At 43.7% G+C, this 21,622-nt stretch overlaps 1 protein-coding gene across 7 annotated transcripts in view; it reads right to left on the bottom strand.

Moving 5' to 3' along the window:
* Positions 1 to 517: 517 nt before the first annotated feature.
* Positions 518 to 21,622, bottom strand: part of ADGB (androglobin) — a 133,174-nt gene continuing 112,069 nt past the window's right edge. For 6 of the 7 annotated variants that reach the window (XM_077350503.1, XM_077350512.1, XM_077350477.1 and 3 more), the window contains 6 exons: positions 13,307 to 13,494; positions 9,985 to 10,140; positions 6,883 to 6,985; positions 3,907 to 4,009; positions 3,426 to 3,609; positions 518 to 1,066 (listed from right to left, as the gene is read on the bottom strand). In XM_077350503.1, coding sequence (XP_077206618.1) covers positions 875 to 1,066; positions 3,426 to 3,609; positions 3,907 to 4,009; positions 6,883 to 6,985; positions 9,985 to 10,140; positions 13,307 to 13,494 — 926 coding nt within the window. In that variant the 3' untranslated portion in view covers positions 518 to 874. The remainder of the gene's footprint in view (positions 1,067 to 3,425; positions 3,610 to 3,906; positions 4,010 to 6,882; positions 6,986 to 9,984; positions 10,141 to 13,306; positions 13,495 to 21,622) is intronic. The other variant, XM_077350486.1, reaches the window with a different exon arrangement.

A 21,622-nucleotide genomic window follows, 5' to 3' on the forward strand; every position in this document is an offset into this window, starting at 1 on the left:
CCATTTTCTCATACATGTTCAGTGGTAACCTGCTGAGAAGGGGAGATTGATCATGTTACTCTTTCCCATTGCCTGCAAGAGGTCAGGTTGTAGAAGGAAAACTGTGGAGGAGGGGGGTAATAGGGGAGCATTCATTTTGCTTTCTTTATACTTCTCCCCACAAATCCTTCCTGCTGCCTAAGCTTGCCAGCAGCAAAAACAACATAGAGAGTTCTATAACAATACAAAAACACTAGGTTTTCTAAAACCGAAGAATTAAAAAAAATATTTCAGGTGGATAGCCATGTTGGTCTGCAGTAGAAGATTCAGTTCCAATAGCATGTTAAGGAACAATACAATTTCCAGGATATAAACCTCTGAGAGTCCAATTTTCTTCAACAGATACTGATGTAGGAAATAGCTCCCAGAAGAGCGAAGGATCCAACACAATAACTTGCAGCAGTAGATAAGCATACAAGCTGAGCCTTCAGGGTGGGCGGTATATACATATAATAAATATATTAAATAAAATCCTTGATATATCTTATTGATTTATTCTTGCTTTTGATTTTGTTCAAATTTAAAACTAGCTGATAATTCTGAAACAGTACAAACCATGTTATTGCAAAGATTTATTACAATTAAAACTTACAATGCAAAAACTGCAATGATAGCGTTTACATAGAGTTTAGAAGAACCCCTGAAATTATACTTTTAAAAAAGGTGCAATACTAAATGGACTTCAAAATAACACTCTGGGGGAAAAGATAGAATTGCATTGTCCTGTGCTGAAGGTATGAATACTGGACCATACTGTAAAGTCTTTTTATCATCAAAAAATGATCCTCTTTCCTGACCCGTAAAGAAGTTCCTACAGTTGCTATTTGAGGCCAGATTACTTTTTCTTCCCTGCACGCTTTGCTGGCTTTTTTTTCTGTACATCTGGGGTTTTCTTTTCTTGTTCTGCTCGAAGGGCGGCTTCTTCAGCTGCTAGTGCTTCTTGTCTTAGACGCTCAGCTTCTAGTAACTTATCTCTGTATGCATCCCGGATGCTGAGAACCCTGCCTCGTACTTCATCTAAGGTTGCCTACCCCAGAAAAAAAGCACACCCACCCCAACACAAAATCAGTCTTTAGCTAAATAGTAAAAACTCATAATTTAAAGTGCCTTCATCTGTAACCATGAGCATATAAATAAAAGCGTTAAGGGATCCTGGGAGGAGTTTGGTGCGACTGTTTACTGGCCAATCAGGTAATCCATAGGAGCCTGTACACCCAATGGCTGCCCAATCAAATTACAGCTCCTGCCCCTAACTATCTCTTCACAGTTCTGCCACTTCATCCAAGTCCCTGGCCACTCAGACACTTGTCCTGCGGTGAGTGAGCTGCCAGGGTTGCACGGGGGTCTAAGCTATTCTCCTCTCTCAGGGCTCTCTCATTATGCAAAAACAAGCCAGGTCTGATGGGCCATTAGGGATCCAAAGCTGTTCTAACAAATATTCTCTGCACTTTTCCTGATAAAATATGGACTTTTCATAATCCCCACCCTCTGTACTTCTGACGCTTTACACCCCCTTGGACTTGCTGGGGTCTAATTTTTTCATATCTCCTACACAGAAGGTCTGCCCAGCAAGGAGCCACCCAAAGAAGTGGGCTCTACAGAATAAAAATGGTCTGTCCTCAACATGCCCCTAAGAAGCTTGAAAGTGCCTTTAAACCCTGGAAGCTGGTCTCAGTGAGAGTCCCTACAACAGATAGCGGCCAGAGCCAATGAGAATATGGGGAAAGGAGAGTCACCGAATCGGAGAGAGAGCCCTCTAAGGCCTGGCCGCTGTGTACTGTGGGAATTCTGAGGATAAATCTCAGGTTAGGGGTGATTTGAAGATTCATTGCCAAAGATTTTAATGTTGGACCTACTTTGGTAGGACGAAACAGCTGGGGGAGGGAGAAGAGCAAATCTAGTTGGTCTCTGAGAGCCATTGTGGGGTAACAGTTAAAGAACAGCAGCCTCTAAATCTCCCTCACAGGGTGTCTGTTATAGGGAGAGGAAGGGAAGGTGATTGTAAACTGCTTTGAAATAACTGAGGCTTGCTGGATGACTGCGGACCATTCCCAGTTCTTTCAGAGATCTCTCAGCCCCACCTCCCTCACACATGCCCTTGCATGCAGGACAATCCTCCTCTTCCTCTTCCACCCCCAAGCTCTAGAACCCATTGTACTCCTGGATACAATGGGCTTTTCCCCAAGTTATTGTATAAACACGTAATTTCCTTTTCCATTTCTTATCCGATTGGTTTAATTAATCCATTTGCTGCTTAATTAATCACAAACAGGAAAAGTAATTAAACTGCAAGTATATATTTAAAACTTTTTAGATGGACACCTTAAAAAACATAATGCTGCCTTCACTCTGGGCCAAAGTACATATTCCCTTTGACACCGTTTGGACTGGGGTTCCCCCATTCATGCAGAGCTCACAACAGGGCAAATGTGGCCTCTCTGTGGCTGTTTTACTTCTGAAGCCAGCACTGCAGGGAAGACTGAATCAGTTTCACCTGATACTGTATGCTTAAACCCGTGTGCTTAGGAAAATTTGTTCCCCAATATTATATCTATGCGTAAACAGGACACAGACAGGTCATTAGATTTGTGAACTGAAGGAGATTCCATGGCTTAAAAAATCTCTATCCCTCATTGTGAATATTTTGCACTGCTTGTTTTGTTTTTTTTTAATTTTAACTGGCCCAAACAGTGTTGGGCCAGTTTGGTGTACTGGTTAGGAGTGCCGTGTTCCTAAACTGGCAAGCTGGGTTTGATTCCCCACTCCCCCACATGCAGCCAGCTAGCTGACCTTGGGCTCGCCACAGCACTGATAAAGCTGTTCTGATTGAGCAGTAATATCAGGGCTCTCTAAGCCTCACCCAGGGGGGAAGTGCTGGCGGGAGGGCTACCTGGGAAGGGGGAGCGAGGAAAGGGCACCCATTGTATTTTCAGATGCAATGGGCTTTAAATCTAGTAGTAGTCGTTGTAATTGTAGTCGTAGTCGTAGTAATAAACACTACCGAAGTAAAAGAATATCCACTTTCATCTAAACATCATTATCCAATGCTGTCTTCATGGGCTTGCATTCATCCCAAGTAGAATTTCTCACATATTTATTGCATGTCAAATGAGCAGATGGATTATGTTGACACTTTTAAAAACTGTATACTTGGGGGATTCATTCATAAATGACTTCATTCTTTGCTCTTATAACATACACTGCAACTTCCTCTCCTTCCTCAATGGGAAATTTGCCATCTGGCGAGACAGCCGAGTAAGAGGCAATCTAGGAACCAATGCTGACAGCCAGCAACTGATCTAAGTGCACCGAGCAGAAACACAGCCAACAAGCATACCAAAGAAGCAGAGGCCACCCCAAACAATGAGATTCGAATATGGACTCACTTGTTGCTCCTCGTACATGTCCATCACATTTTGCTTCAGCTGATTTCTAGCCATATGCTCTTGCTGTCTGTGCTCCAGGACCATCTCTCGAAACTGCCTGAAGAGACTGATTTCTTCTGCTTTACGCATCTCTTGCTCCTGAATAATAGCTTCATTCTTCAGCACAGGCTCAGGAAGTGTTTTTCTGAGGGCAAAACAGAGATGACAGATCTCTTTCCAAAGGCATTGTTAGAGTTGGTTTGGAGGACTGAAGAAGAGTGTGCACAAGAAATAGTTGGTGGTTTGTGTGTGTGTGTGTGTGTGTATAACCTAGGGTAATCAATAAAAACTGGCTACTGCATTTGCCCAATGGTAACATAAGAGTATGCTGCTAAGCAGAACAGCAACCCTAAGGCTTAGGTGAGTTGGTTTAGATATTCTGCTTTGCAATTCTAAAACTCAGTATTGACGTAACTGTATAGGGTTGCATGCCACACTTTACCTAATGTAGGGGGTAAGGTCCAGAGGCTCCCATTCCTTTCGCTGAGCACCTGTTTCAGCAACTGCTGGAGACACCACTGGTTCAGGAGCTGGAGAAATAGTTACTGACAAAAGAAGAATTGGCAATGGCATGGGATCAATCAATATGCCAAGAAAAAAACTGTCACTTTTTCTAACACAGAATCCTTCTTAAATTCTGTAGGCACTATAATCAACACTCTTCCATCAGATTGCCAGTTTATGGGCCCATCCCAAACCAGTGGATATAGTTATGATGATGTGGTTGCTAGGACTGTAAGCAACACTTGTTTGTGTGTGTGGTTCCCAGTGCAACAAGGGCATCCTGCACATATTTTGACATGGGATTCATTCTTGCTAAATATAGCTAATAATTAGTTATCTAAAAAAGAAATTATTTAGAAAACTTGTACTGGAATATTATTCAAATACAGTTTTCAAAGGAGAAATATTTTGCACTAAGTTTAGAAATATGATTGATGCTAATTTCCTCCCCAAATAAGTGGAAAATTAAAAGTCTGTGATAATGAAGTGTGCATTAATAATTTTAGAACTTCTGCTGAGTTCACATTACTGCCCATTCTTCTTCTCTCCTTCCATGTTCTCACTGATTTTAGCGTAGAGCTGCAAGTTGCTGGGGGATGCCTGTCTATGTTAAATCTTCTTTGAAGAGCTTAGATAACAGGCAACATACAAACAATAAGATGATGACAACAACCATGACTTGGTATATTGCACTGCACTGTCGCTACCCACCAATCATGAAGATACACACTGAAGATACTTTACCATAAGCTATTAATCAACTGATAATTATCACAACAACATTGGGATGATGTTTTCTTGCACAGGACAAACCTTTTCATACATAGATTCAAGTGGGTAGCCATGTTGGTCTGAAGTAGCACAAAAAAACTAGAGTCCAATAGCACCTTTAAGACCAACAAAGATTTATTCAAGACTTGAGCTTTCGAGTGCATTTACTCTTCCTCAGACTAATGAACCACCATCATAATTGTATAGATATAAGGTAAAAGCAAATCATGGTCAACTAGCTTCAAAGCCTGTTTGTAACAATGGGCTTTGAAAGCCCCCCCCCCCCAGTGTCGAGCACACCCAGCACCCAAGGAAGGCTGTGGGTGTGCTCTGAGGCTGCAGCTGGGCCCATCCCCGCCCCCTCCCCCCCCCCCGAGGCTGCAGCTGGGCCCTCTGTCTGCCCCCCCCCCCAGCTGCAGCCCAGCCTTCCCCCCGGGGCCAGAAGCACACCTGCGGCCTCTTAGAGGTTTTCAACTGCACCAAATCAAATTTCTACCCACCATTCCAAAAGATCAAGGTGTCTTACATTACAGCACAATGAAATGATCAAGTCATCACCACAGAAACTGGAGGTGTCCTATCTTGGCTTTAAGAGAGCAACACTAAGCAGGGCTATTTAGGATCTTATTCCCTGGGAAGTGTCCTTAAGATTGCATAGTAAAGTGCTTGATACTGCCCCAGGGTAGTTGTTCATGTTAATTGGGGGTTTTATGGGGATTTTATTGTGTTTTAACTGTTTATGTTGTAAACCGCCCTGAGATCTATTTGGAGAAGGGCGGTCTAAAAATTAAACAACAACAACAATAACAACAATAATAATAATACTTAAGATAGGTTAAATTCCCATTTTTGCTGCTGTTACTTTAGAACTCCCTCACCATACAGATTTGAAATATTCAATCCCTACACCTATATACTATACAACAGAAATCAAGGATATTTATGGAACCATGACAGTTATTCAAACTAACTGTAATCTTGTTTTTTCACACACAGCCTGACTGATTCTCTGATGTCCACATGGTGTTAAAAGGGCCTCCTTATTCTTATCCATGTTGGTGGGCAGCAGTTCCATATACATTTTGGAACACAACTACAGTCATGTATGAGTGTCGGAGGCAGGAGGAGACCTTCCCCCAGTCCCAAAAGCACACCCGCAGCCTCTAAGAGGCCGCAGGTGTGCTTCTGGCCCCGGGGGGAAGGCTGGGCTGCAGCTGGGGGGGGGCAGACAGAGGGCCCAGCTGCAGCCTCGGGGGGGGGGGAGGGGGCGGGGATGGGCCCAGCTGCAGCCTCAGAGCACACCCACAGCCTTCCTTGGGTGCTGGGTGTGCTCGACACTGGGGGGGGGGCTTTCAAAGCCCATTGTTACAAACAGGCTTTGAAGCTAGTTGACCATGATTTGCTTTTACCTTATATCTATACAATTATGATGGTGGTTCATTAGTCTGAGGAAGAGTAAATGCACTCGAAAGCTCAAGTCTTGAATAAATCTTTGTTGGTCTTAAAGGTGCTATTGGACTCTAGTTTTTTTGTGCTACTTCAGACCAACATGGCTACCCACTTGAATCTATGTATGAAAAGGTTTGTCCTGTGCAAGAAAATGTTGTTGTGATAATTATCAGTTGATTAATAGCTTATGGTAAAGTATCTTCAGTGTGTATCTTCATGATTGGTGGGTAGCGACAGTGCACCAGGGATGCTGTGGGAGTAGCTGTCAGCATTTCTGTTTTGACTTTTGTTTTGACAGCTATTATTGCTCTGCTGGGTCTGCTGCAATGAGTGCAAAGGATTCTAACTATTTCACACCACTGTTTTGGCAGCACTGTGAGAACCCTGAAGCCACAAGCATTAAGTATGTATTTAAGCTTCTAATTCCCATGTATCAGAACTATTCCAAAAATAGCTTTCAGCCATTGTAGCAAATGTTGAAAAGCATTTAAAAAAAATCAAGCACCTCCAGATGATGAAACCAGGGCACAATATAACTTATCTTCTGTGTGCAAATACAAACTAAATAAGTTAGGCCCCATTTTGTGGCCCAGGTACAACATATAGTATTTTCCTTTCCAGGTGTGAATCTCACATCTAGAAGGCTTTTCTTCAAGGTCTGCATAGACGATGTTTGGTTTGCAGACACACATACCTAGTTCTGCAGAATCCACTACAGTGCTGGCAGGTTCAGCCTCAGAGTAGACCAAACCTTTCCGCAAGCATTTATTGATAAACTGCACGCGCTCCTGAAAAGCCTGGGGAAACAAAGATTTAGTACGCATAATTGAAAAACAGAACACTATAAGCTATATCCATTATCAACCCATTTTTTGTTCAGGAACATTTCAACAGTGACAAAAGATATGCTCAATAATATATGGACTGTATAAATGCAAAGGCTTAAAAGGCATACAGTTGTGAAACCTCTAGGCATTCCTGTACTGGTGATCCAGTATTATCAATCTGATCTGAAGACTAGCTTTTATGACCGACAGCAACATGAACCTAGCACTGATATCCATTGACTGCATTTTTATTCTGCCTCTCTTCTAAGAAGTTAAGAGAGGCTTATGCAGCTTACCACTCCCTCAATTTGCCTTCCAAGGTATTCTATGAGTTAGGTTAGAGTGACTGACACCGAATGATTTGCCCAGCATCATCCTGGAAGGGAGCTTTGTGGCTGCATGTTGACTTGAGCCCTAGTTTCCCCAGTTGCATTGCAAATCAATTATGTGTGCATGAGTGTGTGTGTATATTTGGGGGTGGGGGGACACTGAGTGCATATAAAGTAGGAGACAAACATTCAATGCCACTGTTTCAGCGCGCTTGCAAAAAGCTCTATCGAGTTGACATAAGGCCTAATATGCAGCTGAAACTGGTGTCAGCTGAACACATGATGGGTTCTCTGTGGATGCCCATGCATAAGCTAGTACATTTCATTATGAGAGGGGATCTGACAACCATCTTCAAGTATTTTAAAATATTTTCTTGTCTCCTTCCTGACTGCTGGTGTGACTCTGAAGTAAAGATTAGACTGGAGAACTAGTGTGTCCTTTTCTATTTCACCCTTCGATGTTGGGGAAGGGCTCTGCACTTCTGTCCATAATAGTAGATCTGTCTCTAGTGAGACAGCAGTATCATGTACAAGGCATAGAGACACAGTATGAAACAGCTAGGGAGTACAGCACGAGAAACTAAGAAGTGACTCTACAGTACAATTCAAACATCATTTTAAAGGTGTTTTGGTCACCAGAGAATCTTCTGTATTTATACAGCTAATATTTGGATAGAAACTATTGGCATTAGGCTGCAGCTCTCCCACACACCAGGGGGTCACTGTAGTCAAACTGGGCCATGCTGTTCCTTAGTCTGACTACACTTACATTTAGAATTTGGAATACAATGCACCCTTCAGCCACTGTACACCAAGAGCATCATATAACATTAGATCTGGGGCTAAGCAGATCAATTATTTTAATATGTGATAAAGTCTTTCCTGACAGCTGAGTGATGAGTCATTGAATTAAAGCACACACGTGGGTGAATGATTCATGTCAAAACATTCAGCTGCAGTGCTCAGAAAAAACAAAAATCAATATTTCCCCCTCAAATTATGCAACTAAGTGATGATTAACTGCTAGCAGTAAAACAACAAAATCAGGTTTTGGTAAGTTTAAAATAACATGCAAACAAGGAGCCAAAATATTATTAAAAGCAACTCTAAACAAGAGCAGATTATTAATGCTTACAGAAAAGCTAGCATTAAGATCATAGTATTTGCCATTTTAGCATTATGTTTTGTTTTCTTTTGACATTCAATTACAAACAAAAAGAGAGCCCGATTGGAATGTGCCAAAATCTTACACAGTTCAGCATTCTGATTCCAACTCTGACAGGCTAGAAGTATGAAGTTCACTGATTTAATAAACATTGTTTCTAACAATGGCTAAGTTAAGCTTTCAAACTGGAAACAGAATATAGGTGAAACAAGGGAGATAACATTGCTATGGTTCTGATAGAGAAAAGTGGCATATAAAAATCAACTCTTCTTCTTCTAAAGCAGGAGTGGCCAAACTATGGCTCTCCAGATGTCCATGGACTGCAATTCCCATTAGGCCCTGACATATTCTGGCAGGGGCTCATGGGAATTGTAGTCCATGGACATCTGGAGAGCCAGTTTGGTCACCCCTGTTCTAAAGGATGAGAATCATCAAACTGATTTAAAACATTGCGAGAATTGGATTGTTGTGAATGATTATGTAGAAACATCAAACATATTAACAAAGTTCTTTCTCTGGCAGTCTTCTCTCCCTTCTGTGTCACCCTCTTACCCCCTCTATCTGTCTTCTCTCTCTTCCCTGTCAGTCCCTTGTCATTACTCCATCCATCTTCTTTCCTTCCCGGCCACTCCCACCTCCTCTTTCTTCTGTCCTTACTCTTTTTCCCCTCACCTCCCTCTTGTCCTTCATCTCTCCATCTCACCTTCCTTCTCTCTCCCTCTTTTCTTCCTCTTTTCCCTGGTCCATTTTTCTTTCTTTTCCATCCTCCTCCCACCTTTCTTCCAAATGCTCCTCCTTTCCTCCCCCCCTCCCTCTAGGTTTCCTCCCCCCACTTTACGATGGCTGCAGGCCATGAAGCCACTGGCTATAGGGCTGGCCCTGGCCCACAGACGAGACTTGTGAGAAGGATGAAGAGGAGGAAGCCCTGTCACCCAGTTTGCCTCAACAGCTGCCACTCCCATCTGTTGGCTTGTGTGTGCATGAAACTGGCTCATCATCCTGGGCCCCATTGTGGTCACTGTGTTGTGTCTGTGCCAGGCTCTCTCAGGCAGGCCTCAACTTCCAAGCCACTTCTGGGAGACCTACAAGTAAACTGTGGCTGAGGCAGAGATGCCCACAGTGAAGATGGCCTCATCTGATTCGTGCAGTGCCTGGGAGAGTATTGCTCAGATGAAGCCGTCTGCAATGTAGGCATGTCTGTCATGGCCATTGTTTCTTTGTAGGTCCCCCAGAAGCGTCCTGGAGCCTGAGGCCTACCTGGGAGAGTCTGGCGCAAATGCAACCCAGCAACCCCAATGGAGCCCAGAACGATCGGCCAGCTTCATGCACACCATATCAGCAAGAGGGGGAAACAGCTGTCAATATTCTGTGCAACTTTTTTATTCTGTGCAACTTGTTTGCTGAGGGCAAGTCTCCACTGGCCCTCAGAATGCCTTCCTTTAAAATGCATGTACAATAGGATAAGGCTTGATTACCTTGACAGCTCTTCCTGGTTCTGCAGCTTCCCAGGCTTGCTTCATCGCTTTGATCTCATCGGCTCTCTCGGTGTCTTTCTTTACTTCCAGTGCTTCTGCTTCACTTTGTTCGATGACAAAACGCAAGATCCAGTTGGGCTTGTTTGGATCAGACTGCTAGAAATAAAGTGGCTCAACAGTAAGAGAATATATTCCTTTGGATGGATGCATTACCTCTCAAACTGATTATAATCACTGACAAACCCTATAGCAGGTTGTAATCACCCACAAATGCCAAAAGACAATTCCAGACTGTGATATCCTTGAATGTGTAGCCATACAGGACAGTTTTGTAAATTAATCCACAAAATTTATTAGCCAACATACAGAGTTCTTTGATTTGCTTTCCAAATATGTCTATGTTTGTGCTTCTACAAACAACACTCTAGCCCAGTTTTAGTGTTCTGCTGATGTCAGATAATGTCCTCTAGTACAGTGGTCCCCAACCTTTTTATCACCGGGGACCACTCAACGCTTGACAATTTTACTGAGGCCTGGTTGGGGGGGGGGGTAGTTTACTCCTCTACTCTCAACCACTGCCTTAACACTCTCTGATCGCTATGGTAATGTTTAAACATCCCTTCCAATTAAGATACAGACACGCCACAACAATGAACATAAGGAACATTTTATTTTCATGGAAATTTTAACTTATGACAATGACAAATCAATGGGAACCCTGAGCTTGTTTCTCTGCAACGAGATAGTCCCATCTGGGAGTGATGGGAGACAATGACACCCGAAGTGTGTTGTAGAGGGCCGGGGGGGATGAAGTAAAGGGCTGGGGGGGGGGGGAAGAGAAGGCGTCCTTCGCGGCCTACCTGCAATTAGTCAACGGACCACATGTGGTCCGCAGCCCACAGGTTGGGGATCGCTACTCTAGTATACAGCAACAGTGGTGGAAAATGGAAGGGTGAATTTGAAACTACTCTAAATAAGACCTAAGTTAAAAACCTGATTTCTAAACTATAACCTCTCAGTTTCAAATCCTCATTCTGTCATGGTATTCACTGGGTGACCTTTGGTCAGCCACACACTCTAAGCCTAACCTATCTCACAAGGTTGTTCTGAGGAGAAAATGAAAGAGGAGAATTATGTAAGCTGCTTTGAGTTTCTATTGAGGAGAAAGGTGGAATATAAATTCCATAAATAAATAGTAAATACTGCTAAAAGATGGGGGCTGTTAAAAGGTATCTTTTGTTCATCTGTGGGAAGGAGAGAAGGAAGGAGGAATGGTGAGGATGTGGGGATTGCCAAGAAGGGAAATAGGAAATAGTATGGGGAAGAGATACAGGGCAAAGTGAGATACCACTGCAAGACCTGCAGAATACTCACTGTGCAACCAGGTCTGGTTAAGCCAATACTATGTAACTGCACCTGGCCTGGTAACTGTCCCTAGTCAACTCAACCAGAGTTTTTCTAGGGGGTAGCTGCCAAGTAGGAGGGGCAGATAAAGATAGGTTGGCTGAAAAGGAGAAAAGGAAGCATGAAAAGGGGAGAAGTTATGGGGGTTTTCAGGGAAGGGAAAGAGGAACTAGTGGGGAGGGGAAAATGAGATGCCTCCCAGAAAGTCCTTGCAGGACTCTGCTTGTTCCATCTAACACTGTTTCTAATTATTTCTATTTGAAACTGAAAGGCCAGCCCATGCTTACCCATTAAGGCCACTAAAAACAATTTGAATATGAATAGCCCTACCTGAGTGAGCAGAGGCGTGACCTAACCATCTGTGTATGACTTCTCCCACTGAAGTAGAATTACCGTATTTGCCAGCATATAAGATAACTGGGCGTATAAGATGACCCCGCAACATTTCCACACATAATATAGTTTGTTATATACCCGGCCCGCCCCTGCATCTCCCTGTGACCGGCACTAGTGCGCAAGTGCACATGTTCAAGCTCTGCGTAGACAAGGGGCGGGCTGGAGCACCGCTGCTACCCACCAAGCAGAACGGGCCGGTCAAGCTGAAAAGGCTGGCACCCCTATCTCGCTGCTGATGCTCGCCGCAGCCACGCTGGATACCGCGTGATACTGGATGGTATGTAGAATGAGGTGGGCGGGCATCAGGAGGCCACTATGGGCACCGGGCAAGCATTGGGAGGCCACTATGGGCAGCTATGTCTATCCCAACTGAAGTGCACCTGGCGTATAGGATGACCCCCCCCCCCCACTTGGAGGCATGTTTTTCAGGGGGGAAAAGTAATCTTATATGCCAGCAAATACAGTAATTCTTTTTCAGTTTACAATTGCTTTCCCCATCTAGTCTTCCTAAGGGGTTTGTTAATGAGCAGAGGTTATCAGGTGAACCTGGAACAGACAGTATCTAGTGGTTGAAAATTTGGCAAGTGGACAGTTGAAAAAAAAGGTGCAAGCTAACAAACTTCCAAACTGATGGTTTAATTAAAATACTTGGTTGTGTTACTTACATCCTTACTACACAGACATGTTGAAAGCTATTGAAGACATCTGGTTAAAGCAGGCAAGATACTTTTTCTTATTTTTCACTGTTAATGTTGCCAAAATATATTCTAGGAGATTCAGCAAAATGGGGGACCTGAGACCTCCAGGTAGCAACAAGAAACCTTTGGGAGACCTAAGGGGCTTTTCTGGAAAAGTGTTTCCCCCCCACAGGCCTGTCTTTACCAATACAGCTAAAAATACATGGAGCAACAACAAAATAAGGGCCTACCTGTGTTGGTATAATATATTTACAAGCAACAAGGGGTGAGAAAGTTAAAGAAAGAGAGAAAATTGTGGTTGGATTGTCTATATTAAATATCTACTTGGGCTACATTCTGAGGGAGAGAACAATAAAGAACAAATTGTGAAACCTATTGATTTTGATTACTGTGATGTTAGTGATGCAAAGTGTGGCATTAACATTTTATTCCTCTATCCAGTAAGCATTATATATGTGAAGACATTCAACTGCAATAATATATTATGCCATATTTCAAAATAGCAATTTATTTAGGTAGAGAGGGGAACATAAGACAGCATTTTTTATTGAACTGATAAGAATATAAGAGTGACTTGGAATTGGGAGAGGGCAGGGGGGGATCAAATTTTGATGACGGCCATCCATCAGGAAAGACAGGCATGCCATACAGGGCATGGACAGAATGTTGCTATTGCCCTGAAACTGACTTAAAAACCAATCTCACTGATTTATTCATTTATTTACTGTAATTATTACCCACCACTCTCGGCATGCCAGCTTGTGGTGGGTCACAACATAAATCCCACAGCAATAAAACTCCATTAAAACCCCATTTATTCTTACCTGTGATTCTGGTCTAGAAGAGGCAGATGGAGGTTTTTCTTTGGCAGTTTTTTCTGCCTTGTCCGTTGCTTTCTCTTTTGTTTTCCGAGCTGTTTTAGAAGAGCCTGCAGATTTTTGCCCCTCTGTGTTGCTGTGAGCATCTGGATTTAGGACGGATATACTCTCTTCATGTTTTTCAGCAGCATGGGCTGCACACATAAAATGTATTTAAAAGACAACAAGAATACAATTAGAAATGGGAAAATTGGAAATACTTAGAACAGTAAAGAAATTAATTGAAAACACGTATCATTTCACAACTATATACTCACAAATAAAAACTATTAAAATATAATACCAGGACTAATACAATTAAGCCTGGCATTCTTAGCTAAATATCTGTACTAGCATATCTGCTATGAAATCAATATAATATTGTTGTTGATGATAGCATTAGCCATTCTGACTCTTGGCGATCCTATGGCACAACTGCCATTGAGTTTTCCGATCCTGCATTAGTTGTGTAATGTTCTGACAGGTGTCCATCTGAAGTTTCTTATACTGTTCTGGTGATGTAACTGTTGGTAATCATATATCACCCAAAGTACTTTCGACCAAACTTCATCATAGTGATAGCACACGGATGGTCTGTGAAGCTAACATATAACCAGAGATGAATTTGCACCTATCCCACCACTCACTCATTGAATTCACTGACATTGTATCAATGTCCTGTTTTTACTCTTTCAACAATATATTCTCTGACCACCTGGTAGTTGGACTGGCAGACACTCTGCAACCAAAGATATGCTAAGTTAACCACTGTCCCATTTATTTCAATATGAGAGATCCCTTTGAAATGCACATCCCTTTGGAATCCGTGCCTCAATTATAACTGCAGTGTCTTGTGAATACTGGAATAGGCTGCGAATAGGCTGCGTCCACTGAAACAGATGTAGACAATATGGCAACAGAAAGAGGGAATACATATAATTCAACCTGCAAGTAAATCTTAAATAAACAAGCTCTATGTTTCCATTCTTGTCATTAAGTCACCAAAATCAGTATAGAACATCTTCTTACAGTGTATTCGAACCAGCATAGTATGCAGATGTCACCAAGAAAAACAGAGAGGCATTGCTTTAATTATCTGGACAAGCAGTACCTATAGTTAAATTATCCAAGAAGTCAGAAGCAATGCACTTACAGTGATTCAAAAACAAGAAAAAGAAACTGGAACTGAAGCAGTCTTTGTCAGAATTCAGAATGAGAGAAATGTAACCCCAAAGGAAGTACATATTCAAAATAAATATTGCCATTGTAACTCAAAGAAGTAATATGCTTATACACATGATTATAGATTTAATTTTGTATTATCATGGTATATTACCACAATAAATCAAGTCAGCATAGGTAAGCAATGTAATGAATTATTACATTTTGAAGATGAATGCACGGATTATCATATTCCTTAGTGTTCAGTGCTATGTCCTAATTAAGATATACAAGCCATTAACGTGTTGGGATGTTCACATTTCTGCCGCTTCTTAACAACTTGCATGCTAAAGGAAAGACAGTTCCGCATAGTATGAGAAGCTGCGCCTTTTCATCTTGCATGGCTTCTGCATTGCATCTCTCTTCCTCTCCCATTCTCTTAGATATCTGTTTGCTTATCAAGATAAGGATCCCAACTGGTAGACTGGTAGAACCTTGCAGTGGGTTGGAGTTAGAGCTGACCTGAAACCTAATGGTAGCTTCTGTTGAGGTGTACATGCCAGCTGTTCTATATGTGTTTTGGAATGAACCCATATATTAATTATGTTTGAGATCTCTTTCTCCAGATTTTGACTAGAGTTTTGCTTGTACCCATCAATGTGCAGATCTGGATGGCCAGAACTATGGCAATTTCTGGAAATGATAAACTGAAATGAGAGTGTCATCTCTTTGAGACTATTAGTTTCACATCAAGGTGCAGGTGCCGTTTCTGCATAATGATCAAATGATAGTAAAGCAATATCATTCCTTTTCTATATATTATATTGTCACATTTCTCATCGTTATTAATGATAACATGAACACCCACTTGACTGCAAAATTCTGGTCTCATCCCAAGATATCTGACACTTAACTGAAACTGTTGTTCTTTTAATGGTAACCCATGTACTTACATTGATGGGCTTCACAACAGGGTTACAATTTAAAAATTTCTAGAGCTAGCTTTTAGGTATACAAAACCTCATTCTTTAACATATGCAATTCAGACTGTATATGCCCCAGGGAACAGCTGCATCTACCTGCTCAGTTCTTTCAAAACAGGTAACAGTATCACAGCAAATTAAAGGCCCCTGTTGTGAGGAAGGCAGGTGGATAATATGAATGCACAGACCACCACTTAAATGACAACTTCCACAGATAAGCAACATGTTTTTACTACTTCATAATCTCCAAACATCCCACACAGTATAGATATAAATAATAAAGAAATATTTTATTTATGTACCACACTATCCCTGTTGGCTCGAGGCAGATAACAACACTGTATTACAATACATTGTAATACTAAAACCACAGAACAATAAAATAACAGATCGTTCATACAATCACCTCCTGTTATTCATCTCCTTGTGGGGATTAATCAGGATTTGGAAAGGTACTTATCGGCGGATATTTCCAGTGGGGAGGCCAGCATTTTGAGGTGTTATTGTCTGGTCTCAACCATAGGCCTGGTGGAATAGCTGTTTTGCAAGCTCTCTAGAACTGCTTGAGATCCCAGAGAGTCCTGATCCCTTCAGGCAAAGCATTCCACTGAGACCAGAGATCCTAAGCAGATTTAAACTGCCTGATCTTAAAGTTCTTTGGGAGTATAGAGAAGAAGGCAGTCCTGAAAATATAAGGGGCCCAGATTGTTTAGGGCCTTGAACATAAGAGTCAAAACGAATCTGATTTGGTCTCGAATATGGAGGCAATGCAGTTGGGAGAGCATTGGTGTAATATGTGCTCTCAATGGGGCTCAAGAGTTGAACAGCTGCATTCTAGACCAGTTGGAGTTTGCGAAGCAGTCTCAAGGGTAGCCCTGCGTACAGTAAGTTACAGAAGCCTTTTCTGGAAGTCCATTACAATTCCCATGAGCGCCTGCCAGCAAATGACTACCCCTGCATTACATGGATCACAATGGCTAGGTCAGATGCTGATAGGTAAGGTGAAAGCTGCCATGCTTGGTGCAGATGGAAAAATGCCCAGCAAGTTTCTGTTACCTGGGCTTTCATAGATAGGGAGGTATCCAGGATAACACCCAGACTCTTTTTTTTTATTGTAATGATTTTTTTTTATTTTCATAAAGATAGAAATATAAGATGCAACACGAGTTATTGATACAAAAAGCAGTAAATAAAATATAATCATCATTTGAAAATATACGACCCCACATTGACTCCACAGTGATATAAACTTTTGCCCAAAACTCTAAAAGCCATGAGTCTAAGAGCCATCCACATTTCCACTACATTAAAAAAAAAAGGCTGTTTAGATATACAAAAGAAAAGTTGTTATTAATCAACTTATTTGAGAGATCGTAGACCTCACGTTAACTGCTTGATACAATCTAAGAGCTATCCTGGCAGATATTTCTAGGTTTAAGTTAGATGCTTAACATTAAACATTTCTTATAGAACAGTATAAGTTTTGGCCCTGTATCAATACCCTGATGAAGGGAGAGGAAAGTAGGGCTTTGCCTTAAAGATGTACAAAAAAAAAATTACAAAAGGATTTCATAATTTCTCCTTATCCTTACTACAGATACATCTACAAACCATTTATACTTGAACCATTCTAAGAGCCATCCTGACAGGTATAAGTTGAGAGCTTTGCATTTTCTACAGATCAATATGAGCTTTGGCCCTATAACAATACACCAATAAAAAAATATATATATAAGGGGGGAAAGCCCCATTTTATATTTCCAACACTAACGATTATATTACCTATATGCCTACTAAGGAAAAGAAACAAGAGAGAAAAAAGGCACTGCTTTCCCTTTTTCATAAAGTTAGCAATGTAGGATACAGTATATGTTGTTAATACAGAGAATAATAAGATCTCCAGGTTTAGATTAAACGCTTAGAACAATATAAGCTTTCAGTCTTCTATAGCTTCTTCTTATCCTTAATTTATTTATTTTATTTATTTATTTATTTATCATACTTCTATACCGCCCTCCCCGGAGGCTCAGGGCGGTTTACATTATAACAAGGAACCTTACATAAAACAGTCTGTAAAACATATACATCAATAACCAACAATTGCAACCAAACACAACACAGTATAACAGTAAACAGTTGTGATACAAACAGGTCCAGGGCTTGTTGATGGGATTCTGAGGGGGGTGGTTTATTGATTGAATTCTGAGGGGGGGTGGGGGGGGAGCAGGGGCCCTTGGTCGCTGTTGATTACGTCTGGTCTCGGCCAAATGCCTGATGGAGGAGCTCCTTCTTGCAGGCCCTGCGGAACTGTTTAAGCTCCGTCAGGGCCCTGATCTCTTCTGGGAGCTCGTTCCACCAGGTAGGGGCCAGAACAGAGAATGCTCTGGCCCTGGTCGAGACCAGACGGACTTCTTTAGGGCCAGGGATCCTTAGCTGATTTGAGGCAGTAGAGCGTAGAGCTCTTTTGGGGGCATAGGCGGGGAGGCGGTCCCTCAGGTACACTGGGCCCTGACCGCGTATGGCCTTGAAGGTAATTACCAGAACCTTTAGTCTGATCCGGAATTCAACTGGTAGCCATTGCAGCTGATGAAGAATAGGCCGGATATGGGACCTCCACGGTGTTGCCGTGAGGATCCTGGCTGCTGCATTTTGAACTAGTTGTAGTTTCCGGGTCAGGGCTAAGGGCAGGCCTGCGTAGAGCGAGTTACAAAAGTCTAGTCTAGAGGTGACCGTCGCATGGATCACTGTGGCTAGGTGTTCCGGGGCCAGGTAGGGCGCTAGTAGTTTGGCTTGGCGGAGATGGTAGAATGCCAGCCGCGCTACCTTTGTGATCTGGGCCTCCATTGTGAGGGAGGCGTCCAGAATCACGCCTAGGTTCCTGGCGGCATGAGCCGTGGAGAGCTGCACGCCATCCAGGGTAGGCAGGCGCGCTTCCTCGCAAGGGCCCTTCCTACCTAGCCACAGGACCTCCGTCTTTAAAGGATTGAGCTTCAGATGACTCTGCTTGAGCCATCTCGTCACTGCTTCCAGGCAGCTGGCTAATGCTTCTGGGGGAGAGTCAGGGCGGCCATCCATCAGGAGGAAGAGCTGGGTGTCATCTGCATATTGATGGCAACCCAGCCCGAACGTCCGTACCAGCTGTGCAAGAGGGCGCATGAAGATGTTGAATAGGATAGGAGAGAGGACCGCTCCTTGTGGGACTCCACAAGTAAGTTGCCGGCGGCCTGATGTTTTCTCTCCTATTGCAACCCTCTGTCCACGACCCTGGAGGAAGGAGATCAGCCATTGAAGGGCTGTCCCTTGTATTCCAGCATCGATGAGGCGGCGAGCTAGAAGCTCGTGATCGACTGTGTCGAACGCTGCTGAGAGGTCTAATAATATCAGCAGTGCCGACCCGCCTCGATCCAACTGGCGACGGAGGTCGTCCGTCAGGGCGATTAGCGCTGTCTCTACCCCATGGCCAGGCCGGAAGCCAGACTGAGATGGGTCTAGGACCGAAGCTTCTTCCAGGTATTCTGTCAGTTGGTTTGCGACTGCCCTTTCTATCATCTTGCCCAGAAACGCTAAGTGAGACACGGGCCTGTAGTTGTTAGGCTCTTGTGGGTTTAGAGATGTTTTTTTCAACAGTGGACGTACCACAGCCTCTTTCAAACCCTCCGGGAATTCTCCTGTTGTTAGAGATAGGTTGATTATCTCCCGGAGGGGGCCCATTATCTTTATGCCAGCTGTTTTCAAGAGCCAGGATGGGCAAGGATCTAGTGGGCATGTAGTTGGTCTTGTTGTCGCTAGAATCCTGTCCACTTCGGTCAGCGTGAGTCGTCTGAAGTTACTCATAGTTTTCTCCAAAGACGGCCAAGGGGCCTCTAGTTCACTTTTTGTATCTAAGGTTGGGGGGAGGTCGTGGCAGAGTGTCGAGATTTTGTCCGCAAAATGACTCGCAAATGCCTCACAGGTGATGTCCAATTGGCTACTGTTTTGTTGCCCTTCAATCAGGGCAGTGAGAGATCGAACTACCTTAAACAATTGAGCTGGGCGTGAGTCTGCAGATGCGATGGTAGCCGAGTAAAAATTGCGTTTTACTGACTTCACCGCCATCTCATAGGCTTTCATCTGCATTCTATAAGATGTTCTCGAGGCTTCGTCACGAGTCTTCCTCCAAACTCGCTCTAGCCGTCTCAGTTCCCGTTTCTTGTCGCGAAGCTCCTCGGTGTACCAGGGGGCTCGCTTGAGACGGGGCCGGAGAGGGCGTCGGGGAGCTATCTCATCAATGGCAGTCAGCAGTCTGTTATGCCAGTCACGGACCAGGCCATTGAGAGAAGTGCCGGGAGGCATTGGTTCCCGCAGAGCATTCCGGAATCCTATTGGATCCATAAGTCTCCGTGGGCGAGCTAAAATTTGCTCGGCGCCCAACTGAGGAGGTGGTGGGAGCCTTAGCCGAGCCTTTAGAGCATAGTGGTCTGACCATGGCACAGCTGTTGTTGTGACCAGATCCACATCCAAACCTGCACCGAAAATAAGATCCAGGGTGTGACCTGCTTGATGGGTGGGGCCAACAACAAATTGCGAGAGCCCTAGTGTTGCCATGGTTGACACCAGGTCCTGCCCAATTCTAGAGGACGGTAGCTCAGCATGGACGTTAAAGTCCCCCAGAATTAATAGGCTGGAGAACTGTAGCATCCAGGCCGCCGCCGCCTCTAGCAGGGCAGGCAGAGCATCTGGCGGTGCATTGGGCGCGCGGTACACTAGCCAGATGGCCACGCTCTCGATTGATCCCCATCCGAGGCCAACACATTCAATGCCTGGAATTGATGGCGCAGGAAGGGCCCTGAAGGAGAAAGCCTCTCGGGTCAGGATTGCCACCCCTCCTCCCCGCCCCGCTGTCCGAGACTGGTGGAGGACAGAGAACCCGGCAGGGGCTAGATCTTTGAGGGCAACTGTTTCACCCTCCCTGGTCCAGGTTTCTGTCACGCACGCCAGGTCCGCTCTTTGCTCCGCAAAGTAGTTTTGCAGGGTAGAGGTTTTGTTGTTTATTGACCTGGCGTTGCACAGCACCAGTGTCAGAGGCGGGTTGTTTACCTCAGCCTCCACCCTAGTGTCGCGAGGGATGGGGCGGAGTCTGGAGGGGGCCCGAGTAAGGGTGGTTTTTGGGCCCCTTGGTTTGATGTATCTCCGCCATCCGCTGTCCCTGCCTTTTCCCCTTATTATTGGGATCCCTGACCCCATTGGGGCCCCTGCTTTTTCTTCTTCCTCAGTCTTTTTAAACTTTCTGAGCTCCATGGACACTGTTGGCTTTTGTTCTAGCTAGGGTTGTTGTTGAACCCCGGTTCTGTGCTCTTTTTTGTTCTAGTTGTATGTGTAATTTTTGTGTGTCTGTGGAAGGTTGGCCCTGATCGCTGTTATGGCATCTCACGGCTTCCCGGTTCCACTTGTGTGTAGTTATGTGTTGGGTGTAGGGTGTGTATTGTGTGTATTGTTACGTTTGTCTGGAGGGTGGTCCCGATCGCCTGTTGTGGCATCTCAGGGTTGCCAGTCCAGGGGCGTGTGGTGTGTATGTGATCTGTGTGTTATTTCATGTTGGGTTGGGGCTGATAGGTTTATGAGTCGGGTGGGGTTCAGTTGGGTTGTTAGGGTAGTTGATGGTTAGGGGTGAATTATTAGGTTTGGTTGATTGGCTTAATTCCTTCAGGCTGGGATTGGGTAAATCAATTGGTAGCGTTAATTGTTTGGGTGAGTTTGGGCTGAATCAGCTGATGGTATTTAATTATGTTGGGTTGGGATAGATTACTTGGTGGTTGGGTTGGGATAGGTAAATTGGTGGTTGGGTTGAGATAGATCATTTGGTGGTAGTAAACTGTTTTTGGTGGGTAAAGGTGTTAATTTTATTTGGAATGGGTCAGAATTATTAATTTGATTAGCTGGGTAGGTGGGTGGGGTATTAATTTAATTGGCTGGGTAGGTGGGTGGAGGTGTTAATTGGCTGGGTAGGTGAGTGGGGGTGTTAATTTAATAGGGTAGGTAGGTGGGTGGGGTATTAATTTTATTGGCTGGGTAGGAGGGTGGAGGTGTTAATTTAATAGGCTAGGTAGGTGGGTGGGGTATTAATTTAATTGGCTGGGTAGGTGGGTGGAGGTGTTAATTG

This window comes from Paroedura picta, chromosome 1 (genome assembly GCF_049243985.1).
Source record: "Paroedura picta isolate Pp20150507F chromosome 1, Ppicta_v3.0, whole genome shotgun sequence".
In the NCBI taxonomy this organism is placed as follows: domain Eukaryota; kingdom Metazoa; phylum Chordata; class Lepidosauria; order Squamata; family Gekkonidae; genus Paroedura; species Paroedura picta.